The sequence below is a fragment of the Pogoniulus pusillus genome, chromosome 19 (genome assembly GCF_015220805.1).
Source record: "Pogoniulus pusillus isolate bPogPus1 chromosome 19, bPogPus1.pri, whole genome shotgun sequence".
Taxonomy (NCBI): Eukaryota; Metazoa; Chordata; class Aves; order Piciformes; family Lybiidae; genus Pogoniulus; species Pogoniulus pusillus.
The window spans coordinates 10,339,787-10,363,220 of NC_087282.1; the positions used below are offsets into that span (position 1 = coordinate 10,339,787).

The 23,434-nt window shown below is 37.0% G+C and overlaps 1 protein-coding gene across 1 annotated transcript in view; it reads right to left on the minus strand.

The window, feature by feature from the left end:
• The window catches only part of DIAPH2 (diaphanous related formin 2), a 249,982-nt gene that overhangs the window by 54,105 nt on the left and 172,443 nt on the right, over positions 1-23,434 (minus strand). Inside the window, exon 27 of the mRNA XM_064159197.1 lies at positions 14,901-14,996. Coding sequence (XP_064015267.1) covers positions 14,901-14,996 — 96 coding nt within the window. The remainder of the gene's footprint in view (positions 1-14,900; positions 14,997-23,434) is intronic.

A 23,434-nucleotide genomic window follows, 5' to 3' on the forward strand; every position in this document is an offset into this window, starting at 1 on the left:
AAACACATTAGAAAAGAAAGATATATCTTTAAGAAAAGCAAATAAAAACTATGTATATCTTTCAGTTCAATCTGGCATTAAGGTGTTCTTGTGGGGCATAGGATATAGAGAACAAGTGGAAAAAATGTCAAAAGTAGAAATAGAAACCTTCCATGCTTGGGAACTACAGGTGATTTGTCATAACTCTGCTGTGCACTTCTGGAGGGTCCTCTGCATGATCCTGACTTGGGATACAGGCTCCCTAAAGGGACAGGAAATACCAGGCAGGCCAAGTAGGGCTGCTTTCTGCCCAGGTTCAGAAGCTTCAAGACTTGGAACAAAAACTGTGATGGGAGAAATTTTGTCCCATATAAGGGTTCTGTATCTGTTCCTCATAGATTAATAGCTGAGTTTTTTTAAGAGTACAACAAGAAGGAAGAATATGAAGCCCCCAGTTCTATCTGCATTTACAAGAGTAAACTATTTACAAGCTAAGGAAAAGATTTCTCCTGCTACTCACAACAATTCCTGAAGCTGATCATGGTTAGGGGCATATGTGTCACTCCAGTACAAAGCACAATTTGCATGCACATATCTTCAACAGATAATGATGCATTTGCTTGACAACACTTGTCTTTTAAGTACCTGGTTCTGTTTCTGTTTACTATCACTGAAGATCACATAACTTCACCACCTACAGCAACACCTACCAATTTCTGACCTCATCCTAGTAAGATAAACTAAAGTATTGCCTGTATTTCAATTTCTGGTACAATCTTTACATAAGACCAGCTGTTAATTTGATTTGTAGATAAAATTTTCACTTCCCCTCCCCTTTTTTTGTTAAACAGAATTTCTGTTCATATTCAGTCACTATTTGTCTCTGGTTTTCTAATCTAATACTTGAGTTTGGGATTTTGACTGCTTCTAAACAGTCCTAAAAACATCAAAAAATTACATATGTCATTCACAGTGGTACCCGGTTCTGTATTAAATGCAAATTTTTAATAGCTGGAACCCCACATTTTTTTCATTTTTCTTGTTTTCAGATTGCTTATATTGGGATAAAACTACTTCCTTCAACCTTCTGCTTGTAAGTGATGCTTAAAAAGGGATACGTTATCCTATTTTCTAAACAGAATAATCATAGAATGGCTTGGGTTGGAAGGGAGCTTAGAGATCATGCATTCCATTCTCAATGGCATAGGCAGAGATGCCTATTGACCAGACCCAGCTACTCAAGGGCTCAACCAGCCTGGCCTTGAACTCCCCCAGGGAGGAAGCATCCACAACTTCCCTGGGCAACCTATTCCAGAGTCCCACCATCTTCTTCCTAAGATCCACTCTAACCTTACTCTTCATCAGCTTAAAAACATTTCCCTCTTGTCCTCCTGTGAGAAGTCCCTCTCCAGTCTTCCTGCAGGATCCCTTCAGGTATCATCACTGAAGCAGAGGAAGCTCTTTTACCCAAAATTCATCTGGATGCATGGCACTCCTTGTAATACCAATAAAATTATATATAAGAGCCTAGGGATGTGCTGTGGACCAAATTTAAAAGACCTGTCTAAAAATGTTGTATAGCTTTAGTCTGAGGGAGTCTAAGCTTTCTTTCAAGCTTTGCTTTTTGTCATTTGTTCTACCATATTCATCCTTATATTCCTGGAAGGAAAAAAAAATGAAACAAAACAGCACCAAATAAACCACAAACAAAGAAAATTTTAAGGCACACTCTTACTTTCAGGTAAAACACTCTGTATCCTATTAAAATTGTAGTTGTTCAAAGCCTTGCACAAAAGTATTTTATGCTAGAAAACAAACTATTCCAACAGTATTTTCCAAATGTCCTCTAACTATCCTCAATAGGTCCATTTATAAGTAACTATTACAAAAGCCCTCAGCAGTTTCAAGTTATGGCCATCCTCTTTAAAGATGTCCAATTAAAATCAAAAGATACTTTTAACATTTTCATACCCCTCTGTATATGTAATTCTCAAAGTAACCCTTCTTATCAGTATTTTTGTAGAGACTTCTCTCTCATGGATGTTTTAGGGATACTTTAAGAGCCCTCCTGAATAATTTTCCTTTTCGAAATGCTTTGATCTTTTGGTAGCATTAGGATAATTTCTCCAGCGTGCATCACTGTAAAAAGGACACAATTGAAAGATAGGTAGAGGTAAAGAATTTGGAGAAGAGTTTTGCATTTAAGTCTGAGACATTGTACAGGTTTTTCACGCTACATGAGCATCTTTGAAACAAAAGAAATGAAGACTCAGAATTACACTGATCTCTCTGTACAAATGACCTGTAAAGAAACCTCAGAGCACTGGAGATGTGTTTTGTGAAGATGGAACATTCCAAGACACATCAAAATTTGAACTGATTTCCAAAAACTCTGGTTATAGAGAATTTAGACAATTTAAAGCTCTGCTTTCCTGAAAACATTCCAGGATTTTAGCCACACATGAGAACTGCAAATTGCGTAGGAGAGGTTACTACTGACATTTGGATGGCAGACTGCACTCCGAAAACTAAGCACTGGACTATGTGCAGGAGAAGAATTGCCTGTAAGTCAGCATGATAAATGTGGTGCTCCAAGAGGCTTCGAATAGCACAAGAGCAATTGCTTAGTAAGAAACACCAGATGCTTTATGTTTTGTTAGTCATCTACTCTGCCCTACAATAATTTGTATCATGTTAAGCTTTACTTTTATTTATGAGAGCTTATTGCATTCATCCTGAAATAAAATAATACCACAGGTATGCAGACAAAGCAGCATGAAATGATCACAGGGAATTAGAGAGCGTTATGTGCCAAGGTTCTGCATGACAACAAAGCCTATAAAGGATGGCATCTAATGACCTGTGTCTAGAAACTAGCAGTGATAATTCAAAAACCATCTTGATATTATGTGAAACTTATGTGCAAATAAGAGTCATGAAGACAATTTCAGAAAGCTCTCTGAACATTAAATGCTCCTGTGATATGCTGGCAAAGCAAAATCCCATATCATTTATGCTGTTCTGGAAGACAAATGCAAAAACTAACAGACTGTATTGTACTGAAGCTATTCAGGGTATTTTTCACCAACAAATGTGTACATATCTGCATGTGCACTCCCTCTCACACACACCACCTTACCCCATATGGCAAGAAATAAATGTTTCAGTGGGTATTTAAGCACATGGGTGATGTCTGCAAATGCCTGGTATTAACCTCAAATGCTAAGGTGCCTCCACATCAAGCCCTATCCGTAGCCTTATGTCTTCCTAATACACCTTCACTGTATGACAATTCCCACACAAAGAACAGAATGATTTATGTTCTTCTCTCTCATTATGCAATTTTATTTCCCATTATACTTTTCTGTGGCCAGAAGTACAGGAAGTTTTGCAGACCTTGGATTATCTTCCTACAATGAAGAACAATTTCTCTACAGGTTTTGTGTTCCATTGGATTGCTCTGTCTTTCACCCTCTCAACAACTTCTCTAACAGTAAGAGCTCCAACAGAAATGCAATTCCAGCAGACTGCTGAACAAGCTTCACAGAAGTTTGTACGTATCCCTAAATTCTCTCCTCCCATTGCTACAAAACTTTCTGATTCCTTACCAATGCATGTTAAAAGATTTCCCTAAAAAGTTGATGCACCACAGAGAAATAAAGCCAAACTCTGTTTAGGCAGGTATGTTGCTGCTGCTTTAAGAAGAAAACTGAGAGTGCCTTCAAAGATGAGACAGCATCTTTTCCTGAACTGCACACTCTTTAGGAATGGGCTGTATTCATTAAACAGAAAATAAATATTCAAAAGGGTCCATAAACATAATTCCTTTGGAGTGGTTATCCATTTGGAGAAGTGAGGAAACTTTTACTAAATCTCCATTTATGGTTTTCATTCTAGCAGAGAAGATTTTGAAATGTACTTTTGTTAAGTCCACCTTACAATGAGCAGTGTTTACCCAAGAAAATTATGAAGCATCTTTGGCAAGTCTGAAAGACAGTGATAAAATATTTTTTTTCAGGAGTGACTCATCAGATACCTATACTTTTTGGGGGAAAGAAGTAATTAATTAATTTCACAACAGTCAGTTTCAAACCTAGCTATATTAATCAAGCCCCAGTAGTGGTGAAATTTGATTTTGTTTTCAAATCAACCCAATTCAAATTCAAGGCATGTTCTATGAAGTCATAATGACCTTTTGTGTTCTCTATCCGTTGTTTTATCCATAATTACTGCAGAGCTTAACGCTACATAATTTGACAATGTAACTTGATTACAGAAAGATGTTGTTGCACCCCTGTAAAGTTGGATTATTTTCCTCTCTATTTTACTGAGTAAAAAAAAACAAACCACAAATACATCTTATTGTCTGCTTGCTCTGACTGACAACCTCTATACACTGACGTAACAAACCTTTGAGCCCAAGAGCCTTGACAAACCTTTGAGCCCTGGTAAGTGAACTGAAGTTTTACTTTGGGCTTTGTCCTGTAAGCTAGAAAAGACACCACTGTAGTTCTAAGGTCTCCTAAAAATCCTCACTGTAAACACTTGTGGAAGATAACCTGCTGTGGAATGGTGTCAGTGAGATGTATTTCTCTCCCTATTCTGTTTTTTTATCAATGTGTTCATTCTAAAAAGGAAAAAATAAATTAAAATTGTCACAATAACTGAAGAATTGTTTTCCCTATTTCACTCCCATGTGTTTGTTTCCCTTTGTAACTATGATTTGTAGGAAGAAATGCAGAAATGCTAACATTTCACTCCAGTGAAATACTCAAGGAATTAGAGGCACATAGACACTGTTGTGCAATTTTATGGGCCTGACATTTAAATAAAATCTGCTTCAACAACAGAAGAAAAACCTAATGCATTGAAAGAAAATGGAAGAAAAACAGAAATACAGAAACTAGAGAGTAAAGGAGAAGTAAACGTAAGTACTCCAGTAGTTGATTTTTAGACATTCATCTGCAAGATATTATACAGTACCTTTTCCTAATCACACTATTATGACGTTGCACACAACCATGAGAGAGGATGAGCTAAATCACACACCAAATGATATCCCAGCTACACTAGTCTCAAAAAATCTTATAGCCTATATTGCTTCTACATCTCAAAAGTAAATCCGGGAGTGTAACATGCAGAGATCTACTGAAATAAACACAAGAAAGCATATAAAAAACTACCTTTCACAATATGTTTTGGAAGGGTCTAACAAAACTAATTTTTTCAAGGTTAAGGTCTTGTTTTTACAGAATATAGACAATTACAAGAGTCAGAATTAAGAGTTACTCAAAACATATTACTATTAGCATTTTAACTAACTTGCATCATCAGTATCTCACATCTGATGTTATTCATCCTTAAAAAATAACTTCCCCCTAATTGTAGCACCCTTTAAAAATGCAATAGTGTTCAAACTGAAACAACCTAGCTATACAAATGTACTACATTTAGCTAGCACTGATAGCTTTTAGGATGTGAAAGCAATTTTGGAGCTACATCTATTACAAATGTCACAGCTCAGCCTACATTATGTTGAGGCAATAATGCGCAATAATTAGAAGAACCACCTGTGCTAGTTTCAGAAACGTAGCTACTGACATGAAGTTGTGTTAAAAATGCTGATTGACCAGGTCTCAATATGCTCCTTGAAATCTAAACTTGCCTGCAGCACAACAGGAGAAAATGTGATCTGACAAAGTGCATTCCCATGCTGTCCTGGTTTTAGCTGGGACAGAGTTCATTTGCCTTCTGGTAGCTGGCACAGTGCTGTGCTTTGGATTTAGTGAGAATCATGTTGGTAATACTGATGTTTTAATTGTTGCTAAGTAGGGCTTACCCTAATTTAAAGAATTTTCAGTATCCACTGCTCTGCCAGTGAGGAGGTGTACAAGAAGCTGAGAGAGAGCACAGCCAGGACAGCTGACTCAAACCAGCCAAAGGGACATTCCATACCAATGTCCAGTATGGAAACTGGGCAGTTTTCTGGGATGGGCAGATTGCTGTTTGGGCAGCAGTAAGCTGCCAAATGATGCTTTGTGCATCATTTATGTTTCCTGGGTTTTCTCTTTTTTTTTTGCTATACTAGCTTAGTAGCAGTAGTAGCAGCAGGAGTAGTATTCTATTCATTATCAAACAACTGTTAACACAAATTTTATTACTGTTTTTTTCCAATTCTTCCCATCCTACTGGAGGAAGACAACTGCCTGGTGCTGAGTTGAACCATGAACCACACAAAGTCAGATCTGTAGCCTTCTAAGCCCCATATATTAAAAATGAACAGCCAAAGAGGCCTCATAGAAACATGCAAATAAACCCATATATAACACCAGCCAGCCTATGCCAGTACACAAAATGCACTCTTAGAATTATATCCTCCAAAACTCCTGCAAGCTTAAAAATAATCTAATTCAGACCACGCTGATACTGCAAAATCTATTGCCCAAACTTGGGAAAATTTCTACTTTTAAGAAGCTATATAAAGATCAAAGTATGTTTTTTGGTAGCATGCTTCTAATTAAGATCATACTAATAGCAAAAGTTATGCACAGAAAAAAACCCTATTTCATATAAAACCTTATCTATAACTCATTAAGACTAGTTTGCCTCTTCAGCTGAACTGTTGTTCTCTTTCACAGGCAAAGTCTTGATTCATAGTAGTTCCTGTTGTGTACAACTTGCTTCCATTCTTTTATCTCGTATTTGTAATAGTCCTTTCCAGCTCAGTAGCTTAATCATTTATTACAGTACACTAAAAATACATTTAAAAATTGCTCTTCCACTGAAAACCTTACGAGGAACACTGAAACATGACCAGTACCATTTAGCTTAGCATTTCCATCAGAAATTGTTTGTCTAGAAACAGGCGTGTGTAGAAATTATGCTAAATGACAATTAACACAGGCTGCTGAATGGAATGAAATACTGGCAGATAAGTGCTTATGAAGGATTGATCAATACACCTAAACTGTTCAGCTCCCCCAAATACAAACCTACTGCAAGCTATGTAGAACAAAAAAAAGAGAAAAAAAAATCTAAGTTTCTTCCCTGTTGGTGAAACTTTTCTTCTCAAAAGTAGTCATATCCTGAAATTAGTCTCAGATGACTTACCTTACCCAATGGTCATTATAAAGACATCACCAAAGCCACCATGCAATAAATCTCAACAAGGTATGCAATGAACAAGCTAAGCAAAAATAAACCAAGGTTTTCTCTTTCTCTGAAAGAAATGAGAAAGATATTAACACTGTAAGAAAAAGAAACATGGTCTGCTCTATCCTTTCAGCACTCTCTTGGCAAGCCTTTTCTATCACTTTTTGGAGACTGCTGGCCCCTATCTGTCTCTTTGTCATTGGACACCTTGGTTTAGATCCCTACTTGAACCTGCCAAAGTTATCAAACTAAAAACATCAATAAAGTAAAAAGAGTTGCAGCCATATACAGCAACTGGGACTCTGGCTTCTCACACAGTGACAGAGCTGCCTAACTCCTAATATGTGCCTACTGCAAAGGTGATACCAGTACTTCATAACCAAACAATATTATTTTGGGTACACTGAATAGAGAATCTCATTTTCTCCTGGTAATGCAACAAGAAAATTAGAATTTCCATGATTTGTGTCTGTTATGTCATAACCTGTAGGGTGAATAATGTTTGCAGGAAGTAAACTAATTAAGTTTTTACAGTCCAGATGACAACCACTAGTATAAACACCTGTGACAGTCTCTCCATTCTAAAGTTAGAGGACTGTCAATCCTACACTACTTGCCTAGAACAGGATAGAACACAAAGCATCCTTATCTAAAAAGCAACCATTTTGACCTAATGTCAGTTAAATTAACCTCCTACCAAGTCATACATTGCAACCATGATTTCCATCTCTTTGTTTTACAACTCATTATGTACAGATAACAAAATATTAAAGCAAATGTGCATTACCTAAGTAAACACTACCGTGGAAGGTAATTTTTCAAGCAGAAGTGTTTCACAATAACTGCAGGGTAACAATGTCAGCACTAACAAAGAACATTTAACTGTCCAAATGTGAATCAAGTTAGCCTTGCATATCATTCACGACTGCTCATGCAGTTGGCAAACGAATGCACAAATATCCTTTCTCTGGACAGAAAAGTAGTTTCTCTAACTTCAGCTACTGCAAGCAGATGTAGCCAAAACTCAGCTATCTCTAGAAATGTAGGCCTTAAATTCAGCAAGACATACCTTTATTAAAATACAGCTGTTTTCAGATTCAGTGTGAAGCAGCAAAACCAATAAATATATATTTCAGTACTATGGGTGACTTCCAGCTCAGAAAATTCTCCCATGCGAACTTGGCAGCCTCCTTCTAGACTACTCTTTTTGAGGCTGGTTACTATGAACAGTTCCTTGGTTCTCAGAATAACACTGGTTTAGTTCTTACAAAAAATCCAAACCCAATCAACTTCACAATGTAGAGCATTCAAAAAAGCTTCTGAAATTCTAAATGCCTTCAGAAGCAAATGTGCCAAGTCAACTCTCAGAAACTCCATATTATACACTCTTTACAAACTTTTAGCTGTTCTGCGCACCTGCAGAGATGAAACAAACAGAAGCAACTTGAAACGTAACACTTTCCATGTCTGTGTCATGGGAGATACCTGTCCTGGCTTGCCCAGGCATGATCCCATCATCCCCTTCCCTCTGCTCGGGTAGGGGAAAGCAGAGCATAGGGAGAAGACAAGACTTCCTTAGACTTGTACTTCCCAAATAAGGCAAAGCAAGCTCTTCACTTCACCTAAAACGGTCAGGGTTGGCAAAGTGCCATTCTGATTTGCCAGTCTCTGTGGTCCAAGGGGCCATCACATTTCAGGTAATCCACACACAGGCTTTTGCCACATGGCTTTTTTGCTTTTGTTTTACTTTGCCTGCTCAGCCCGGTCGCATTACACTCTGCTTAGCCTGAAACGACTCTCAAGACACTGACAGAACTCTCTTCAAGTTTTTTGGGGGTACTGTCTGATCCTAATTTGTGAATAAATATTGAAAGCCTCTTTGTAAGAAATTCTGTGACTAGATTCTACTGTGCCACCTACTTTAGTAGCAAAAAAGAGCCTCTCAAGTCCCCTGGTGGGCAAGCAGTATAACTGAAACTAAGAACCTCTTTCCAGTTTCAAGTTGTATGTTTGTATTTGCTAGTTACTTTAAGTGTTCTAGTTTGCCTGTTCCCTGTGTGTTTAAGTCTCCAAACTGTGCTTCAAATAGTGCAAATAAGTTTTCCGGCAAGATTTAATGTTAATAAACAATTTTCATAGTCATGGACAATCTTCACCTGGATATCAAAATTAATATAATTAATTTTGCATAATTCATAAGAGTCTGAAGCAATCGGCAGAGTCCTGCAACCCACTAGCATTAAGACTGCAACTCATAAATGTCATGAGGCTGGAGAAGAATGTTTGGTACTTCCATATAGTTCTCATCATGGACGATATCTCTTTACTTCAAAAGGAAATAGGCACTCCTCTGTGCCTTAAGTCACAAAAAAATATGAACTCCATACTTCCCGATCTTAGGAGAATTTCATGAGTAAGGTAATGCCAGGGTTGATTTTTTTTTTTCTTTGGAGGGTGTGTGTGTGAAGAAAATCTTGTGATACTTTCCGGGTAAAATTTCACATAACACTTTTCCAGAAGAACTGACAGGGAACACTTCATGCCATGCTGAAATGCATTTCAAAGCACTTTAGAGTAACAAGAGCGAGTGGCACCTAACTCTCCTTAGCCTATGCATGGTGTTAAAGCGTTAGATGAATGATGAACTGCTGCAATCAGTAACAACTACATAAAACCACCTCTTTGAAGGACACTTTTCATTATGTGTACATTCCATTGCCATTTCATGGCATATTTTAATTTATTCAGGTCAAATACTTGATTCACGAGATCAAAAAAGAAAACCATACTAACAAAATGGCAAGTAGTAACACAGAGAAGTGGAATTGTGAACTCTAGACTTCCTGTTTATTGCTTCTGTCTTGTGTACTCTTTTAAGGCTAGTTTACCAAACATCCTTAAGCATTTCACACACCCTGTGTCAACACTTGAACAATCTCATGCACACCAAGCTCAGAGAATCAATCTGAAAGACAACTACATCAATCTTCAGCACTTGCTGCAAAGAAGGGTGATTAACAGTCAAAGCAATTATCCAAAACCAGACAGTTCTTGTATTTTTGTCTTTATGGCCATGAGGTGTAAGGTCCTGAGGCATTTCCATAGTGTCTTCATTCCCTGCCTGCTGAAGGGGGTTGTCCATCTAAAAACCTGGTTCAAGTCTGCTTTAGTTTCTTTTTCTCTTGCTTTTAGTTCCTTTTTCTCTCCCTTTTCCACCACTTCCTTCATCCTGCTTATAAGCAAAACTCCTAGCAAATGCCAAGTAAACCCCCAAAATGCTACATCTGTTGTTTTATGTGAAGCCACCAGAATATTATCTGATATTACTCCTTTAATTACAAAAAGCATAAACCAAAATGCATACAGAGTAAAACCAGATTATACCACAATTTCAAAATAGCTCCAGGACTTTTATGGAGCTATCTGCATGAAGATAATTTGTTAAGACGCCATCTGAATAGTACTAAAAATAGATTTTCCTCATACAATCCATGCTGTTATTTAGGGAAAAAAAAGGCAAACTTGAATCTCACAATAATGGCAGAACTAGTAAATTCATTATTGGTCATCCTTGTTTCACTCTTGCCATTATAGGTTTGACAATTCTGAAGTACTTGGACCAGAGGATTAAATCGCAGTAGTCTACAGCTCCTGACTGTAAGCAAAAAGCCTCCAGCACAGAACTGAGACAGCACACCTGATTTTATTCAGCACATCAAAATTACATGACAAAATTAAGATCTGCTAGCTGATCACAGCAAGAGGAATATTACTTCCTTACCACTGGATGTTTAAAATGATGACCAAATAGGTTTAAGATACATACTGTTCTTTCAGACTTAGGACTAGCATTTTCCATTATGGATATCTTCAGCTTTGCTACAGATACTTAATGATAAAGATGATGACACAGTGTTCAATGATAGACAGCAAACAAGGCTGCTCAAACATCATCTTAGCTGAGCACAAATCACGATCTATAAAAGGTGCACCTACCACATTTTTTGATTTTATACTGGTAAATCTTCTCATCAATTCACAGTCAGATGTAAGCATCTCAAAAATCAGTTTATTTACAAAACTGCCACACAGAAAATGATTCACGATTGAGTAAAACAGATATGCTCTGACTGAGGAGAAATGTGAATAAGGGTTGTGCAACCAGAAACCTAACTCTCAAGAATGCATTTAGTATAATCAATGCAAAAGTAGAATGTAGATATCAGCCTTTAATTTTAAGCACAGCTACATTTTCAAGAGAAAACATGAAATTCTTAAAGGTCTGACTTTCTTATTAGAATTCTGATCAACTTTGATGTAAAGTATACATCCACTTTTTTAAAAGCTTATATTAAACTGAATCAAGTGTCTGAAAACCACCTGAAAGTTATCAGAAGTCATTAAAATGTAGTAATATTCCATTGCCTCTTTTTTATCTTACGTAAGTTAAATAAGCGGTGGCAGCACTTCAGATGGCTTGCCTAAGAGATTCAAATGAGATGCTGAATCTGAACAAGGGAGGTTTTATTCTTTTTCTTTCCCCCTCCAGGTGTACTGGTAATATGCAAATAGTAATAACAGTGTAGCAACTCTCAAAACCACCAAATTCAGAAGTTCCTACATTGTGCCTACCATGCATCTCCGCACTGGATTGTAGTTAATGGATTAATGACCCAAACTATGCACTAACAGACCACATCAAATACATGATAAACATACTTTACACTAAAATCTAAAGCAGAGAGACCCTACACATACATTCCTCATAGCTGACCCCAGAAATAATGTCCCACAATTATCACCACTGCTGCAATAGTTTGGATATATAAGAAAGGGCACGAGCTATTAGCATTACTGAAAAAAAAGAAGCTCTATGGCAAAATGCAGCAGCTTAAGAGAAAGCACCCTAACAGAACAGTTAGCTCTGTGCAGAAATTTGCTTAAACTAATATAAGAGACAAAATATTCCTTCATCAGTCCTCTTGAATAACATCACACCCCAAAGCCAAAAGTAAAGGTCAGGCATAATTGGTGCAACAGAACTGCTGGACACACATTTTTAACTGGTATCCTGTGATGAAAGCCACCTAATACCATTCTTTGTTATGCTCTCATTCCAATATTAGCAAACTTGCAAAAAGCAAGTCTGGATTTGCAAGAGGAAGAAATATTTCTGGAAATGTATTTCTAGTTATTATTTCATATCCTCTATAAGAAAAGCAATCTACTGAAAGGACAAGCTTTATACTTAAAATGTAGTAGCTGGAAACAATAAAAATACAGTAATAAGCTTGGAAGAGAGAAACCACACAGAAGGCTTTTTTCTGCATTGAGAAGTCCACATAACAAAGCATACATAAGAGTGCAGTGAAATGAAAATCTAGGGGAGGAGGACAGGAATTTTTTATTATTACTTCCGTAACTTGATAATAAAAAGATTTTTACTGGGAAAGTCTATAGCTATAATGCAACCCATTGAAGGGTAGCTTTTCAGCTCCTGCCTTAGTGAACAAACTAAACCAGTGAAGTTCAACACATTTTAAATGAGTAAAGCAAAAGTAATTTGTTCTCTTTTGTAGACTTAAACTTCCAGCCTCAACTGACACACAAAAATGAAACGTGTCCATGCAGGCAGAAAACAAGTTTTCTTCTTAGACTATGATGGGTACCAAGACAGGACCAAACTCAAAACTTTGCTGTGCAAGTCTGCCTTTTGCAACAGCAGCACCTGGGGTTTTTGTGTATGTGTGTGAAGGATCCAGGCCAATCAGAGAGGGAGCTCAGCAAGCTCTCAATAACGTACAGAGAAATCTGATACTGTGCACAGCGTAGAGACAGTAAGTACTGTCTGTCTGCTACATACATGCTTGTCAGTCACAGCCACACGACCCACCAGGCCCTGAAATCTCCCAGTTTCTTCTTTCCACATCTTTTATTTACACTTTTCCCCTTCCACTGAACTGTAGGAGACACAGAGTTAGCTGTTTACTCAAATCTTAGAATAGCCTCAGTCTATTGATGATACCAATGAGAAAACTGTCATTGTCTCTCCCATTTTTTAGGGAAATATGGTAGTCTGTAAAACAGGGTCCTTGATTTTTTTTAATGCTATAGTTCATTGCTTCAAGATGTCTGTCATTTTTAACTATCTTCTGGTTTGTAGACAAGTTACAGACTAGATGTCCTATATATTCCTAAAATGCACAACAATTTATGGTAGCAGTTTAAATTATTAACTTGACTGGGACTAACATTTATTGTCTCTTACTGAATTTTTAGCTACCCCTAACAACTTAACTGAAAGGTCTCCTTCACTTACGAGAAAACGTACAGTTGGTCAGAACTTGCAAACATCATTTAGATCTTGTCTCACACACTAAGTTCCCCAAAGTCAATCAACTCCTTAAAATTCAAAGCTAGACCTGACTAGAATAGCAACTGACACAACGAAATCTCAAACATAGAGAAGACACAGAGACTGTATGAAGCAGGAGGGAAATAAAAGGGATTTTTAATTATCTCTACTTGCTATTGTTAAAGAGGAGTCACTGGTTTTGGACCTGCCTTCAGTCAGCTTTCTCAGCTGCAGCAGATTTTGCACAATCTCCTCTGGTCCTTGGGAAGCCTTTGTCACCACTGGGTGATAAATCTTCTCCTTAAGCCACAACACAGAGAGACCATCTCTCACACTGAAATTTCTCAAGATATGGAAAAAAAAACATATTTTGATCAAGGAGTTCTTTCAGTTCTGAGCTGAGAGCAGAAACAAGCTCTGAATTAAGAATGGTATGGAAACTGTAGCAGAATTGATTTCTTAGTAAGAACAAATTATGTAACTCATTTTTATTTTTTCTATATGATCAGGCATATGGCAAATTAAAAATAATCATATACCATCTTTGCTAGCTAGATGGAAGAAGGTAGCAGAATTTGTCTTTACTCTTCTGTTCCTCTCAGAAACATTTTTTTAAATCATCTATTTATGAAACAAGGTGATTCCATTTTGCCTTTAGCAGCATACATCCAACAGAAGCTTTTGATTTTATGCCAAACAATTATAATTTCCCAATTGAAAGTTTTTAAGCCTGTTTTTTTTTAACTATAAGAGATATTTTAAATGAAAAAAGGCAAATTACAGTATACTACCGTGAGCTTTGATGAAAAGTTAATGCAGATAAAATGCAGTTCTCAAACTGTATGCAACTGTTATATCCAAGGCAGAGAAGTCAATAGAAGGAACAGTGTGGTTGCTCAGTCTTCTCTCACATGTTCTCAAAAACAGCTTTGCAGGAAACAGTAATAGCTCAGACCAAATCACTAAACCAGACCATATTCAGTACAATACAACTGTCTTCTTCAAGGAAGTGATTGTTTTCTTCAAGGAATTGAAACTACTTAACTCTTCTGATGACACACATTAACTTCCAACGAAACCAGAACATAACTACAATCAGTGCTCAAAAAAGATTATCAGCTATATGCCCAGACACTTATTGGTGTAATGCGCTGTTTTTCACAGCAACACTTAGAAAAAGCAATTATATTTATGGCTTTAAAACTTAGTTTGTGCAGCAATGCTTTAAATACAGTTTCAAACTCAACAGGAACACTTTTCATATCTTAGAGCACACAGTTATCTGAAGACAGAGCCATCAAGTGATTAAGAGAAATGACTAACTGCAGTTGAACAGTTTTCAATGAAAAACTGTTGGTGAATCATTGTAAAACAGTTTTTGTCCACTCAACTAATTTTTCAGAAAGTATCTTACCTTGTGGTCTTGGAGCTCGTTTCCTGCGATCTCTGAATGCTGCTCCTGACTGCAGGGCCTCAAGCAGACTATCCATCACGCCTGTCTCATCACCCTCTGAGAATAGGAGGAAAACAGTGTTAATCTCAGTGCAATTGAAATCAGTCTTTAGAAAATAAGTTGTCACACTCTGATCCAAATGAGTTAATATCTCAAACATTGTGTGAGGCAGGAGCTTTGCAGTTAGAACAAACATGTGCTCTGCAGTTCAGACAAGGAACAAAATACATCAGGTCAGGAGGACTTGGAATGCATGAGAAAATGGGTGGCCTTGCCTCCTTGCCAGATTTGCCTGTGTTCCACTGAGATGAGAAGTCTGCTGTGTACTGTGCAAAGGGTAATAAAACACAGGGTCTCTGTGCCCCTGACTCAAATGATCAAAAGGGTTAATGTTGCCCTTCACACTTAGCAGATGGGCATATTGGTAGGCACTGTTTCCAGTGCCTCCCATCCAAATCAGAGTATACCTCAGGAAGCCATGAAGCAACATCCCTTCTGAGAAGGAATACAAAGGACTTGGACACATGGACAGGAGTGTGTCCATCAATAAAGGCCTAAGGAACAGACCAGGAAAGATATTGCTGGAACCCTGGATGCTTATCAGGACCTTTACCTATTCTAGCATTAGTCTGACAATTGGACCTGATGGTCTTAGAGGTCTTATCCAACTGAAACAACCATATGACTGAATCTATAACTTTCCTCAAGGCAGTTAACAATTAAATATTTTTGTTTATAGACCTATGGTGCAAGTCTCCTTCATTTGATCCAAGCAAATCATCAAATCTGACTTAGTCCTTCTCTATCTTCCTTCTTGAATCAAGTTGGATGTGAAACAAGGTAACAAAAATGCTTCCAAATGAGAGCTGAATAAATTTTAATGTAATAGTTGCTGCTGCAAGCATGGCTGGCTAATTTGCCCATGATGGTCTACTGTGCTGTTCTCTCCACTTCCAATTCTGTTCTTTCAAACTTAGACATCTTGATGTGTGCATCACTGAGGGCACCTTCAGCATGCAGATAGCTGCTGGTGAATGACTGCTGTTTCACTGTTCTTCTAAGATTGTGCTGAGCAGAATTTTCCTAAGTAGAAATGGTTCACATGTTTAAAATGCAACAATATATGATGCACTAAATATTTGGGAAAAGACCTAATTTGTACAATGTATGAGTGTGTATATACATATATATACACACACACCATATGCTACACACCTAAGACAATCAATGAGAAAATCTTAAGGTAAGGAGTGCCAAGAACAAGAAAGGGAGAATCATGCAGTTAAAGCCAATGGTGTAACATTTCTTAAGAGCTGAGTTCTACTTCTGCTAAATCTTTATCTTGCTTTTATCACATCCAAGCTAACCTGCAGCCTTTTAAATTGCTAGACTTCAGAGTGCATTACAGAAATCTCAGTAGAAAGATTTTTTGTTTTAAATGTATTTTAGGCTTAAACTCTTTGCATTTCACTGTTAATAACACTTGATAGCAGCATTCAACAGCACAAGAAATAGAGGTCAAAGAACTGCAATGTTACAACACTATTGATGAGCACCTCTTCATGCTCACTTGTCTGTTATAATGCCAAACTAAAATACAGATTAGATACAGCAGGTAGATGGACACTTTATTCACATCTCTGACTTCAAGTTAATGTAAGTTTCCCCATCACAGAGTGAGAAGATAATTACTTTATGCAAAAGATTTACATTGCAGTAAAATACTTCTGACTCACACAAAATTTAGGAGGTTAAATGCACATTCAGGCTCTCCACTGTTCAATTTTAAAAGCAGCTTATTAATGCAAAAGGTATTCTGCCCTGGTTCTCTATTACATTTAGATTTATTAATCTAAATCCAGACATAATATAACAGCACACCAATCCTGTAACAGTACTTGGTTCACATTTTTACATGATGATCATCAATGTAACTACTTGATACATTTAAATTATGTATCAATGTCATTTAAGTCATTACGTATAATAGAGAACACATTCATAAAGTTCTCTCTGGTGTTAAGATGAAAGGGAGCAGAGCAAAAGAAGCAAACAGCAGAAGACTCTGAACCACCAGTTTTAATTACAGTCTAAAATCCTTAAAATACTAAGATCCTGCAAAATAGTAAATTGGCTTCTCTTTATCCACATTCAAACACACAAAGCTAGAATATTGTCTAAAGCACATACAGTAATTATTTTCCTTTGTGCTTCTTTTCCTACCTGTGCTCATTCATTGACTTATTGTTGGTTTTGTATTAAATTTATTTTCTAAATCAAAGGTCAATGAATACACTTTGTCCAAACTAATACATATCAAATTGGTCTGGAACATTTAATGAATGTGACTGTAATACAAAGAATTACCTAATATGTTATTTTTTTTTTTTTGTGGAAAAATTACAGTATTATCTGATCAGCACTTTAAAAAAAAAAAAAAAGGAATAGTTGGTAGAGTTTATTCCAAAAGCCAAACATCCTTCAGTACTTCATGGAGTTTTATGATGCTTTTCACTTCTTTTTTGCTGAGTGTGCTACTCTACCTGCTAATTACTGCAACTGTTAAGAAACAGCCTATTTTGGGAACATCAAAACACACTATATAAAGACACATAAACTAAGGAAGCTGTAGAATACAGCCATGAGATTTTTAACTCCTTAAAGTAAAACTTGTGCTAGGTCTCATCAGCACTGCATCTTAATTGGAGTCATCAGATGATTAAGTGGTATCCAGAAAAAGAAATACTTTTCCAGCTAGCCTTCATTAAAAGTAATAAGTAAAATTTAACAGACAATTCATCCTGTCATGGGTCTTGAACCAGCACACAGTCTTTTCCCACAGTTCTTTACATAAAACCAACTACCTCCTTGAGTTACCCCCTCCTTTTTGCAAATATTACCTACAGCAACTTGAAGAGACAAATCAGTTACAAAGACAACAACTATCATGGATTTCTGAACTGGGAAACTAATTTCCAATGGAAATTGTCAGTGGAAATAAATAACATAATCCTTATTCTCCTTTTTATGTCTTCCACTGTATGCAAGGATGGGGGTTTCACATGGAACAAGTAATTTTCTTCCTCAGTCTTTCTTTTCAAAGTTGGTCCCAAGCATTAGAGAGACAACAGATTTACACATGCATGTAAGAGAACTTGCAAAAAGTTTCCATCTGATGACTGCTTCCATAATGCTTTGATTAACCTTAGCAAAGAGACAAATTCACTCTAGGTTTTAAATAGAAATGAAGAGAGGGAAAAATAATATTCTTAATCACAACACCACAGGATGTTAGGGGTTGCAAGGGACCTCTGGAGATCATCAAGTCTAACCTCTCTGGGAAGCCTGTTCCACCGTTCTCTGACCTTCACAGTAAAGAAGTTCTTCCTCATGTTGCAGTGGAACTTCCTGTGCTGTAGTTTACACCCACTGTCCTTTGTCCTAATCATTAGTTAATGAGAGCTATGAGGACGATTGCAGGACTTCAATATTTCTGAGGCTGTTTAGTCTCAAGAAGAGAAGGCAGAGAGTGGATCTTACTGAGCGGTGAGTGTCAAGATGAAGGTGACCGTCTCTTTTTTGTGGTGCCCAGTGTCAGAAAAAGGAACAATAGGTACAAGCTGGAACACAGAAGGTTCCACCTCAATACAAGACAACACTTCTTTACCGTGAGGGAGACTGAGCACTGGAGCAAGCTGCTTGGAGAGGTTGTGGAGTCTCCTTCTCTGGAGACTTTCAAAACCTGCCTGGATGAATTCCTATGTGGTTTGTCTGAAGTGATCCTGCTTGGCCACGAGGGTTGGACTTGATGATCTCTGAAGGTCTCTCTTTCAATCCCTAACATTCCGTGATTCTGTGAATTGCTGTCTTCACTACAAGCCCCATTTGTTTTCATTTCAACTCTGCACTAACATTCTATTGCAGATTTAGTTTAGCACATACAGTCTGTTCTGAAAATGACTGTACATGAGCAGATTACAGCAAGACTCGTCTTTTTGCAGGTCCCACAGTTTAGACCAGTCTTTGTCAATTTATAAAATCATTTTAATAATGAAATCAACTCGCCAATGAAGCAGCCAAATCCCTTCTCCTATTATTTGAGAACAGCAGATGTAGAAATTGTGTGTAAGGAACAAACAAAACATTAGCTGAGGAAAAAAGTGAGAGTGGTCACCTGGTAGCATGAACTGCCTTCCAAACAAGTTTTGCACACAATAGAACCTCAGAGTATAGTTCTGTCAAAAATATTAGACTAAATTCATGGTTACAGTACATACAACAGAGTGTACTACTTTTGGCTAGAGAAGTTCTCTCTCTCATTTATCTGGTCTTCAACATCTGATACAATGGCTGCCTAATTCATTAGGGGAAAGTGCAAAAGATGTTCACCAGTGAAATACCTGCTAAGTAACAACAAAAGATTGCAGATGGGAAGCTCTAACATTTGAGAAACTACCAGTTTCCATCTAATTTGTGAATTATCCATAACACAGATGACATACAAACAGCAAGTGTTAACATTTTGGCAGGTAAGGTTAGAACATGCATAAGATCTGGAATATTAAAATAAATTAAAACAATAGAAATATAATAAGTATGTAGAACTTCATGTACAGGAGCTCTTCATCAGGAAATAACCAAGAGCTTCAATACAAAGAAATGACCAAAGAAATAATGATGGATTACTGACCCGATCAGTACGTTAAGAAGTCAGAATAACCCTGTTTCCAGTAGCAGTGGAATACCAACTTGATTATGGCATTCACAGGAGATAAATCACAATTGGAAAAACCTTTACAATAACCAGGGGAGTGGATTTTAACAAGAAATGCCTAAGGCAGTGCGATTTCTTTAGACTACATAAAACAGCCACTGAAAAGCAGTATCATGACCTCCATCTATGCTTAGAATTTGCAAAGGCCCAAGAGAAGAAAAGTAATCCCAACAGAAAGCTTTCCCAAGAGAAATGGATATTTTGGTACAGCAACAAACAGAAAAACACTCAGATTGAGTTAGTGCAATTAAAAAAAAAAAAAAACATTTCAGAATGCATTCACAAATAAGACTGTGAGAGTAAGGAGTTTAGAGATCTTAAAGATGCAGCAAAAAAAAAAAAAAAAATTCCAAAAGGAATCATACCTTATAGCACAGGCAACATCAGAAGTGCAACTCACCCTACCCAAAGCATCCATTTGCAGCTCTTTATGGATGGCATGCATTTTAAAAGAGTGGGTGGAAAAAATGGGGAAAGAAGGTGCAGGAAACGAATTCTTGGGACTCAGGCTGCTGCTGAAGTTACAGTGTGAAGCAGTGAACTAAGCCTTTACGTCTGAGCAAGTGGTTTTATTTCATGTGCCTTCTAGTGTGGATGTGACCTTTATATTTATGAGGAAAACTGCCCTTCCAAGTAACCTTTTTCTGTTGTTTAGAATATTTATCAAGGTAAAATAACTTAGGAAGTGTACAGCCTGGGATGACTATTGTGTCTTTATTTTCCTTCATACAGCACACTGAATTCAAAACTTTACAATCAATTTGCAGTTTCATGTAACGTGCCTCCCAGAATGTCTGTTAAAGACTCTATCTGATATCAATGTAGAACTAAGACTCCTCACCATAGGTAGGTATTTTAGCGTTATCTGTACAGTGCTTAGTCATGAGCACTGTGTTACAAAGGTAGAAAAACACTTGAGAATGCTGAAGAATGTTTACCTTATTTTTCAAAGAGCAAAGGCAATGCTTCACCTGGCTCTGCAGACATTTTCTATTTCAACAGCTCCTCTGAAAGAGCTATTTCAACATGGAGATGAAGTTAAAATATTTCCCTTTGCTATCACTGCTAGCACCTTATGAAATATAACCCTTCAGTTAGATTTAGAATCCTTTTTGTCACTATTACATTCCTTTATCACTTCCTGACAAATATCATCTAAACATCAAGAAGAGCTCCCCAACATCCCTATCTCTCAATATTAAATACAAAACAATGTTATTTTCTATTTATATCTCATATGATTAAAATGAAAACTGGATTGACAAAAAAACATACAGGTAAAGCATTATCTGCTAGTCTCAGGAGCAATAAAAGCTACAGCAGAGCCAGGAGAAGAGGCTTTGTTGTCTTGCTTATTTACTTTTCAAGTACCTGCTGCTAAAATTTCCTATTTGTAACTGAGATATGTTTAGTTTGTTGTAGTCTATGAGCCTTTTGAAATCACTGCAATTAGACAAGGACTGCTCAAAGATCACACTAAAAACATGTCATAGTGCTCTGTTTAGGGGCTAACCTGAAGCATAAATGATAAATGTTTCATAGACTCTACATGAATATGGGGATATTTAACTTCTTAGGTTGCCTTGAATTGAGCAAGCATTCTTCAGTTTGCTGCTGTGGTAGTGGGCAGCTCTGAGGATGTTAAATCAGGAGAGTTTTTAGCTTCTCTCCTCTAAAGAATTGTACCAAATTATCCTAAACATACATTCTCACCTTCCTTAGGACAGTAAGTAACATTTTTCCTGAAGCCAAGCTCACTTTTAAAGTTCTCTTAAGAACAGCTCATAAAAGTATTTATTTGCCCGTTTTATACTTCTTTAACATAAATATTAATTTTTTTAAACTTCTTTTACCATTCTCTCATTACAGAATACAAAGAATGAATAGATTTAAGTGAATCCTTAAAAGTAAATTTGGAAGAAGCCTTATTTAAACTTCACCTCCAAATGTCAGCTCTATTTCCACACATCAAATACACAGTCACATTTATGCCAGTGCTCAACACATACTGGAGAAGACATTTGGAAACATGTCTTCCTGATTGAAATCATAACTAGAGACCAATTTCAGTTTCTTTTTGTGGCCTGCACTACACAAAGTTTTACCCCAGCTTTTAGCATACTACCACCTGTCAAAAAAGGCAGAAATAGGCATCTTCTAGCAGAAAATTTTCAGAATAATGACTCCTTTTTTCAGTCTACACTACAAAGGCTTTTTTTGTTAACATTAACAAAAAAAAAACATTCATTAGCTTTAACAAAAAAACCTCATCACAATAACTACTACTGTTCTTAAAAGACATATAAGAACTGAGATATCCCTATTCATGGTAAAACTTCAAAAGAGATAAGGCTTCTTCATTTGCTTCAGTAATTCAGGACTACAGAAAGTTCAGTTAATGCCACAGCAGAGATCAGGCTGTGGACCTAAAACATGCTTCACCTTCTTTCTGTTTGGTTTCTTCAGATTCATAGGTAAGGCTGTGGGCACATACTCCTGTTTCTGCACTGTATTGCTGCCTTCCCTTTCACTTGTCTGCACTGATCACTACAGCAATATATATTTTACTGGTGCACTTCCATTTTCCAGTCAGGGTAACACCCACAAGTGCCTCGCAAAACATCACAATTATTTAAAAAACCCCACGTCATTAATACAGAAGCACAAATTGCAAACTTATCTAGGCTGATGAGTGTAGCATTCCACAGTCATTTGGGAAAAAAGTTTACAGGAACTTCCCAAGAAATCTGTCATAACTTTGGGTCTCTGATGAAAGAGCCCAGACAGCTACCCCATTAGCTAACTCATGCAGTTTACCTGCCTGCTTCTCCAGGGTTCAAACTTATTCTTCTATTCAGATCTTGCACTACCTTGCTTCACTTTGAATTTTTTAAGCACTTATCATAAGCCTCATGTGTCCTATAGAGACTTTTAAACAAGACTTTTTTATTCATAATCAGTACCAGAGTTTTTAATTGCAATATATTAACTTTAAAAGGTCAGATTTCCGTGTCTTTTGGAAAGTGCAGTTTTGTGCTCACCTCATACCATTTGCATTCTATTCATTTGCTAAACTCATTTTGCATGCATAATAAATATAGTCAGGAAGCATCCTTCCTCGGCATTTTACACTAGAAAACAGTCTCATGACTGCTATTTACTCTTTAATTAAAGGAGAAAAAAGGACAGCATGACTGGTAGTGAACCTATACCTCATCTCAGTTTATAAAACAAGGCAAATGCTTGCTTATGTATCAATTAAGTTGATTGTTTGCGATATGAGGCAAACACGCTTTGTTGTTCCGGCAGGTTACAGAACACAGTTTGCAAAATGTGCACTCTAACTCAGAAAAATGTCACAATGGTCAAGGTGTACTGCAGCAGGAATGTATTTAATTGAAAAGCATCAGCATTCTTCACGGGCTTCATTCTGCATGGACTTGGTCCCTTTGTGAGGATGACTTGCCTCTAAACTTTAAAAAAGAACCCTAGGCTTTAATGTGGATCATTTAGTGACAAGTGGGAAGACACTGCCTCTGTGAGGGAATGAAAGATTGAGCAAATCAAAAAAAAAAAAAAAAAAAAAAAAAAAAAAAGAAAGAAGAATAACTATACGATGCTCAAATACATTAACACTTCTGTAATCAACTTCTACTACTGTTTGAAGGCTCCATTTCAGTTATAGCACCAGTCGACTTATTTTTTGTGATTAGCACGGAGC